Genomic DNA, 8,010 nt, shown 5'->3' with positions numbered 1-8,010 from the left:
CAGGAACAGTTGTGTCAGCTGCAGGTTCTGAAGTCCATGAAGCCTGACCTTAGAGCAGCTCCAGTGCCTAAAGGGGCTCTGGGAAACCTGGAGAGGGGCTTGGGACAAGGCCCTGTAGGGACAGGCCAAGGGGAATGGCTTTAACCTGCCCGAGGGGAGACTGAGATGAGCTCTTAGGCAGAAGCTCTTCCCTGTGAGGGTGCTGAGGCGCTGGCACAGGGTGCCCAGAGAAGCTGTGGCTGCCCCATCCCTGGCAGTGTTCAAGGTCAGGTTGGACACAGGGGCTTGGAGCAAGCTGCTCTAGTGGAGGGTGTCCCTGCCCGTGGCAGGGGTTGGAGCTGGAGGAGCTTTGAGGTCGTCTTTAAGGTGCAGAGGAGAAGCCGAGCAGCCAGGCGGCTCCTGCACTCCCCTGCCTTGCAGAGCAGCACGGGCAGAGCCTCTGACATTGAACTGGGACCTTCGGCTTTTGTGGCTGGAGCCAAAACCTTCACGTCCCTGAAGGCAACCCCTGGCCCGGGTGTGGAGACAGCGACTGTGAGACTGCAGAGACAGCACACGGCAGCTTTTATTGACGAGAAATGATGCCATTTAGATCAGAAATGTTTATTCAGAGCAGCTTCCAGTGTGTGAAGGGGCCTCCGAGGCTGCCAGAGAGGGATCCTTCATCAGGGACTGCGGCGACAGGACAAGGAGTGATGGGTTTGCACTGGAGCACGAGAAGTTCAGTTGAGGAATGAGGCAGATTCCTCCCGTGGCAGGGGCTGGAGCTGGAGGAGCTTTGACGCCACTTCCAACACAAATCAGGCTGGGCTTCTATGAGTAAAGTGTGGATAACGAGAACCAACCTCTCCACCGAGAGAACAGGACAACACTCCTCCAGGCTCCCTGAGCCAAGGCCTGCCCTATCATGAACAGCGCCCTCGCCTCAGGGCGCCCTGCCTCAAGATGGCGCCCAGCGCCTCAGCTCCGCACCGCGCATGCGCCGCGGCCCCAACGCCGTCGTGACGCCGCCACGCCGCGACTCGCGGCCTCCGGCTCGGCTGAGGCCGGCTCTGCAAGGCGCTGCCCGGGCGGTCGGGGCCGCAGCCTCGGCTCATGGTGCTTTCGCCCGTTCAGGCTGGAAGATGAGGCTGCTGGCGGCCGGCCTCTTGCTGGTGGCACCTCTGTGCGCCGCTTTCTACCTGCCCGGCTTGGCGCCCGTTAGCTTCTGCGAGGAGGGCGAGGAGAGCGAGGGCTGCAAGGTGAGAGCCCGCACGGGAGGGCCCGGCATGGGCAGTCCCTCTCTTCGCTGTGGAAGTCCCATAGAGGGGGAAGCGGGGCTTCAGCGGGCGAGGGGGACACCGCCGGGTACCCCTCGTCCCACTGCAGACCCACGGCGTTCTCCTTTAGGTGCTCCGGGACGCCAGGCACCCCCAGTTCCTCTTCCCTCGGGGCACCGGCTGCTTTTTTAGGGTGAAAACCACCCCTTTTCGAGCTGAAGTTAACGGTTAGCTCCGGGAGAGCCTTTCACCGGTGCTTCGATCCTTATTCCGCCGAGGGAGGGCGGCTCTCGCGGGGCCCGGCGGTAGCGGCCTGTCAGCAGCCTGCGGTAACTCCGCTATGGGATAGTGAGCGCTGAAGCTTATCACAGCTCTTGCTAGCTTTAGTGTCTTACCCACATTGTCATTGCAAGCCTATATTTTCATACTCTTTCTCCTCCTGCCCTCCCCTGTTTCAGTCGCTGATTGAGCTCTTTGTGAACAGACTGGACTCGGTTGAATCGGTTCTGCCCTACGAGTACGATGCGTAAGTACATTGCAAGAGGCTTCCGGGAGCGTTTGCAAAGCCTGGTTTCTGTCCTTGGTGCGGTGATGCAACTCCTGGTACAGTAAACATGTTTCTTGTAAGCAGTGTTTTGGATGGAGGGATGGAAGAGTAAACCCAGCGGCAGGAATGAAATACAAGAGGGTGGGAAGGATGAAGCCACACCTGTACCTCCTGATTATCCGCTGCTGTTGTTAAAGGCTGCTGGGTTTCTGAAGGGTGCCTTGTTTTGAGCTGACTTCCAGAATTAGTGTGTTGGCTGAGACGTTTGAACGTTCTTCCTGGTAGCCAAGTCTGGGAAGACAGGAGCTTTGTGTTCCTTGTTTCTGGCAGTTGAAAGAAATTGGAAGTAAAGTTTTTGTTATTTTGGCTTTTTCCACCAAAGTTCTCTATCTGATTCTTGGACGGTTTTGATTCTTGTCTGTCCAAACTATGACATGCTTTTGCAGGTGTTTATAGGCCTACAAAGCAATGACACACGGTATGATTTGCAGTATTGCCCGTGGGGTACAGGAAGAAGAAACTTGCAAGTAGTGTAGGTCTGATGCTGTGCAGTAGCAGTAAGACTAGCTCAAAGAGCCCACAGTGTCTCTGTTTGCATTAGATGTTAGGGAAGCCAATGGATTTAGGACGAAAAAGTACTTTTTCATCAAAAAGTAGTGATTTTCTCCCCTGACGTCCAGCATAACCTGCTGGCTGTGTTTAAATAATGAAGATCCCAAATAGTTTCATTCTCTCTCCCGTATTCAGTTGGTTCAGACTGTATGTAGTTGAAAAGAACTGGTGTGTGGCAGTGTGGCACATTAATATTAAAAACATCATTCTTTCTTTGAACCATGTTTCATGTTAAATGCTGCTTGTAAGTACTCCTTGAAGAAAGAGGTGTAGTAGTTTTTTCAGAACCTTTTTGCAAGAGAAATGAACAGTCTGTAGCATAGTCTCTTTTTTCCTAATATGAAACATTCTCTTGTTATTTAATGCCATTTGAAAAGGGTGCTTGGACTAAGCATCATGCATTTTCTTAAAGATACTTCAGCTGTGATATATTTTGGTTAAAACTGATGTATTGCATAGAAATTTTTCTGTGTAATATACACCAAATTTCTGTGCAAAGGCACTCAGTTTTCTTAGCTACCCCTCCAAAAGAAGCATGAAAAATGCTGTGTTAAAGACATAACTTAATAAATTTTTTTTTACTGATATATACAGTTATGTATCAGTTAAAAATTAAAGGTAACCTTTTCCAATCTTTTTCCAGTTTTGACTTCTGTCAAGATACAGAAGAGAAAAGACCATCGGAAAATCTTGGACAAGTGCTTTTTGGGGAAAGAATAGCATCGTCTCCGTATAAGGTTATTTTATCCCTTGAAGTTGATCCTGTTTCGGTTTGATCGCTGTCACTCTGATGGCTGTAATCCATAGACATAGCTGGAGATTTGATGATTGCGTGATGATTTATTTAAGCATCAGCTTTATAGTGTTTATGTAATCAAAACCTCTCCCACTTTCCACCCCGAAGGCATCTTAGGGTGGCTAATGAAAGTTAGGAAGCTGAGCCAGTAATCGCTTTTCTTCCCTGTTGCTCTGTGGAAGAGAAGTTCAGAAACTATAACTTAAGCAGTTCTTTGGCAGCTGCATGTATGGTGTGTTAGGTGATCTGAAGTCAGGAAGTTTTCAGATCTAATATTGGAGGCTGTAAGCTGGTGTTTTGGGAATGCTTTCATATATTCGATTGTATTATTGGGCAACATACAGAGTGGGATGGAGAAGTCAAGTTAGAGCTTGTTTCCAGCTTTTCCCTGCTCTACACACTCAAAAACTGTTGTCTAAAACCAAATTTATTATTGTTGATGCATACCACTTGAGGTCCATTTGAAATAAATCTATGGATGTATTTTGTAGATTAGGTATGTAATATTTTTCTGCCTCGTGCCCTGTGTTAGCAATGACCTAATGTAGCATCTCTGGAAAGCCTTACAATTAACTTGGTCAGACACTGGCTCTTAATGCTTGAAAGGCTGTATCCTGTTCAAGTGCAGTTTCCAGGATGGGATTTGCTGGTGAAACTGAAAACTGGGCTGTGTTTGAGTGTGAGGGTTGCTAGATAATCCAAATCCCTGTGAGCAGAAAAAAGGCAGCACAGTTGGAGTCTACTCTTGTTCAGTCATTAGGGACCTAGTGACATCTTTTTGTAGGACTGTTATGGAGGTGATGTCTCCTCCCTTGTGTAAACTGCTCCTACAAGAGTGTTTTTGTTTGACTCTAAGCTAATGTAATTTTATGTTTTATGACTGCTGGCCACAAGAAGCTTTTAAATACAAAGCATGACGGGTCATTTGGGCTGTATACCCGTTGGATAGATTAAGCGTGATAACAACTGCTTGTTTGAAATGGCTGCACACTACAGTAATTAGAAAGTGCTGTTATTGGTTAGCAATTAAGCCTTGATAAAACTAAGGGCTTAAATGTGTTAGCTCACTGCCAGGTAAATCCTAACTTGATTACAGTAGAAGTTTGGTGTACAAACATGAGCATGTTTGTGTTAGGTGAGCTCTGCTGGGCAAGTTGTTGCGTTTTTGGCAGCTGTGTCTTAACACCCTAGTCATCATGGGGAAACACAGCTAAAATGAACATGGAACATTTGGAAAGGGTGTAGTTAAAAGCCTGGTTTAGTAGATGATGAAGTAACCAAAAATAAACCAAACTGGTAAAAGAAGAAAATAGTAAATGTTCTACTGATTTTCAGATTCCAGTCTTCAGGATTTATGTGGAGGTAGTTTATCTGGGCTGTTGAAGAGATTTTTAGCAATGTGTAGGGGATCTTCATCAGGGATTGTACTGATAGAACAAGGGGTGATGGGTTTAAACTTAAACAGGGAAAGTTTAAGTTAGATATAAGGAAGGAGTTCCTCGCTGTGAGGGTGCTGAGGCCCTGGCTAAGGATGCCCAGAGAAGTGGTAAATGCTCCATCCCTGGCAGTGTTCAAGGCCAGGTTGGACGGAGTCTTGGGTGACATGGTCTAGTGTGAGGTGTCCCTGCCCATGGCAGGGGGTTGGAACTGGATGATCTTAAGGTCCTTTCCAACCCAAACCATTCTGTGATGCTGGTGGTGGATATACCTAAGTCTTGACATTTAAATCAAAGATATTATCTGGGAAATTCTGTCTTTAGAAACTTCTATAGGAAGGAAGCCAAGTATTTCAAAAAAGTCAGCTTTACATGGCAAAAAAGACTAAAAGATTATTTTTTTAAGTAAAACTGAAATTATTCTTTCTGTGTGCCTTTTTTTTTTCACAGTTCACTTTTAAAAAGCAAGAAACATGTAAGAAAGTTTGTACAAGATCATACGACCCAGCAAACAGTGCTGATAAAAGCAAATTGGCTTTTTTGAAGAAAGGAATGCAGCTGAATTATCAGCATCACTGGTAAGCTGAGCTGTGTGCTTGAGGTTGGGGGAGTGTGTTGCTGGTTACATGGTTAATTATGTTCTAAGAGGTTGCTTTCTTCCTTCTGTGTGGTAGTTGTCCTTTGCTGCGCATCTTGTGGCCACTACTGAAAACTATGTGCATTACATGCTTTCAAATGTCGATGTGAAATAAAGTGCATCCCATTCCAAGGATGTGTTCTTTGATGCTTTCTCTCTAGGATTATTGACAACATGCCTGTAACGTGGTGCTATGATGTGGAAGATGGACAAAAATACTGTAATCCAGGATTTCCAATAGGATGTTTTGTTACTCCAGATGGTAGAGTTAAAGATGCTTGTGTTATAAATGTAAGTGCTGGAACCTTGTTGGTCAGTATAGTGGATATAATTCCATGCACAGGATTTTTAAGCTTTCCTTTCCTGAGAAAGAACAGATACCCTTGTTGGGGTTGATGTTCAGAATGTGGGCATTGACAAAGCTGAATGCTGCCTCTTTATGCAGTGTCTTTCTTTGACCAATATACATAAAGCTATAAAACAGCTGTGTTGGTGTCTAAAAGCCTTAGAAAAATTGAGGGTTTGCTCTGAAATTTCATGTGTCTCCATCCTTTACTTACCCATTCTTTGTCCATGTTGTATTTGCATGCAGGATCTTTTATTGATTTCGGGTAGAAGCTTTCTAGTGAAGACCTAGAAATGAGCGCTGTGTTCTAGTTGCAAAAGTTAGGTCTAGCACAGTTGACAAGTTAAATGTGTCAGGGTTTTCCCAGCTGGCTGGAAGATAACAAGCACAGCTGTGACAGGGTAAGAATTCTATTGACAGCAATCTGAAATGTGTCAGTTATCCTGGGAGTTCCATGGTGAACTAATACAGTTACAGATAATAGTGATGGAGTTTTATTTCTCCTGGGGCGAGGGACCACACTAATCACAGGGAGGAGAGAGCTCTCTGCTGTGACTGTGCTTTGCTACTTGACTTAGTGCTTGTATGCAGAGCAGGCAGTTTGTATTCAGCAGGTCTCATGCTTCTTGGAAGTGATGCATTAGTCGTGCACATTCAGTTTACTCTGCAATCACCTTCCAACTCTGTTACTCCTCAGGCTCCATAGACTGTTGAAAACGGTCTATATCTTGAGTAACCTGTTCCAATTCAGTGTTCATAGAATCATAGAATGGTTTGGGTTGCAAAGCACCCGAAGATCATCTAGTTCCAACCTGAATCTGAATTACTTGCACCTTGAATAAATAGATCTTTGAACTTGTTTTGGCAGCTTTTTGTGGAAAGTACAAATGATGTAAAACACATTTAAATTTTACTTGTAAAACAGATGTGATCCTTTATGTGGGTTTTTATGTATGTAATTAAATACACCGAAAAAGACATTTGTAGAGGTATATTAGAAAGAAGTGGATGTTGAGGTATTTTCCCTCCTTTCTTGCTCCTTCTTGGGCAATAGTCTCACTTTAAAGTTCTTGAGTGCTTGCGCCCTCTCCTGTTGGAGAAGTTTCTCAATGTCTCAATGCTATTTTGTAGTCAGAGTTTAACAAGAAGAACACTTTCTACCTCTTCAACCACGTTGACATAACAATCATGTACCATAGTGGGAAGGATGAAAACTGGCCTGGTGCACGACTGGTGACGGCAAGACTGAGACCACAAAGGTAATTGTGCATTCAAGCAGCAAGTTCTAGTACTAGAGAATCCTTCCAGTAGTTGAAAGCTTAGGCACGTTACCTGGTGTCAGTAAGTTCTGAGGACCTGGTCATTCTGATTTCTGATAAAGCTTTTGGTATACCTCATGGCTGGAACTCTATTTACAAAGGGCAGTTCCAGGTTCATAAATGTCATTTAACTTTGCTTTTAAAATGTTCCCAAAGCCCTTCCTGATGGAAAAACTGCTTGTGCAGACTTCTTAGAACCTGACACAAACAATAGAAGCTTTCTTATGTCTGTTGATTCACAGCTGGGTGCGTGCTACTTTCTTTTAAAAGACAACCTTTAATGGATTAACAAGTTTGCCATGTCACCTTTCTTCTTTTTTGCGGCGTTGCTTCTCAAATGCACATTCTATGAGTGCACAGTATCTGTACAGGTGTGCTTTTACCTGTGTTAGTTTGGCTACTGAGATACAGGTGAAATACCAAGTTAATACTGGTATTCAGGACAGCAGAAGACAAGAACTGATTTCCTAAGAAGACTAACTTACTTTCTTCAACAGTAGCTCCTTTGTTTCTCTGTTGACCAGAGAGGAAATGCAACAATTCAGAAGTCAGAAACAGACTGAAGCGATTAATTCAGCCTCTTGTCTGTCCATGCACAGTTTATACTTATGCATATTGAAAACCACAGTCCACTGATAAGATTTCATAGTTGTGTTTTTAGCTTTTTCTACTTTTCTGCAGAGGTTAAATACGTTAAGTTACACTACCACATTTTCTCAGCTCATAGATACATGGATGGTACAACATGACTCAGGTATCCTTGGTTTTTCTGTTGCAATGATATAGTGTGGTTTTAGTACTACCAGCCCTCTTCATTGTTGATTAACACTTGTATCAGTTGCGCCCTGAATGGCTGAACTGAGGATTTGACTTTCCTGCGGTAACGGAGACCACAAGAGGGCACAGTTGGGTTGCACATAACCTTGGTTTTGTCATTCTCTGACCCGGTGTTTTGCTTGGTGCTTTGCTTCAACCTTGAAGGTCTCCTGATGGCAGTATTTGTGGCTGGAGCGCCCTAGGCCTTAGATGAAAGCTTTTGTTTGGGGCTTGACTTAGTT

General features: G+C 44.8%; 1 protein-coding gene and 1 long non-coding RNA gene across 2 annotated transcripts in view; one reads left to right on the top strand and one right to left on the bottom strand.

The window, feature by feature from the left end:
- Positions 1 to 8,010, bottom strand: part of LOC133265562 (uncharacterized) — a 377,264-nt gene that overhangs the window by 159,613 nt on the left and 209,641 nt on the right. The gene's annotated exons all lie outside the window — the stretch shown is intronic.
- The window catches only part of LOC133265553 (transmembrane 9 superfamily member 2-like), a 28,825-nt gene continuing 21,777 nt past the window's right edge, over positions 963 to 8,010 (top strand). Inside the window, exons 1-6 of the mRNA XM_061446204.1 lie at positions 963 to 1,241; positions 1,718 to 1,785; positions 3,062 to 3,155; positions 5,101 to 5,228; positions 5,449 to 5,578; positions 6,765 to 6,892. Coding sequence (XP_061302188.1) covers positions 978 to 1,241; positions 1,718 to 1,785; positions 3,062 to 3,155; positions 5,101 to 5,228; positions 5,449 to 5,578; positions 6,765 to 6,892 — 812 coding nt within the window. The 5' untranslated portion in view covers positions 963 to 977. The remainder of the gene's footprint in view (positions 1,242 to 1,717; positions 1,786 to 3,061; positions 3,156 to 5,100; positions 5,229 to 5,448; positions 5,579 to 6,764; positions 6,893 to 8,010) is intronic.

The sequence above is a fragment of the Pezoporus flaviventris genome, unplaced genomic scaffold (genome assembly GCF_033815535.1).
Source record: "Pezoporus flaviventris isolate CSIRO_AGI_PZ_B2104156 unplaced genomic scaffold, CSIRO_AGI_Pfla_v1 ptg000005l, whole genome shotgun sequence".
Classification (NCBI taxonomy): Eukaryota; Metazoa; Chordata; class Aves; order Psittaciformes; family Psittacidae; genus Pezoporus; species Pezoporus flaviventris.
The sequence above is the reverse complement of the archived record's forward strand: the minus strand, read 5'-3'. Positions and strand labels throughout refer to the sequence as shown.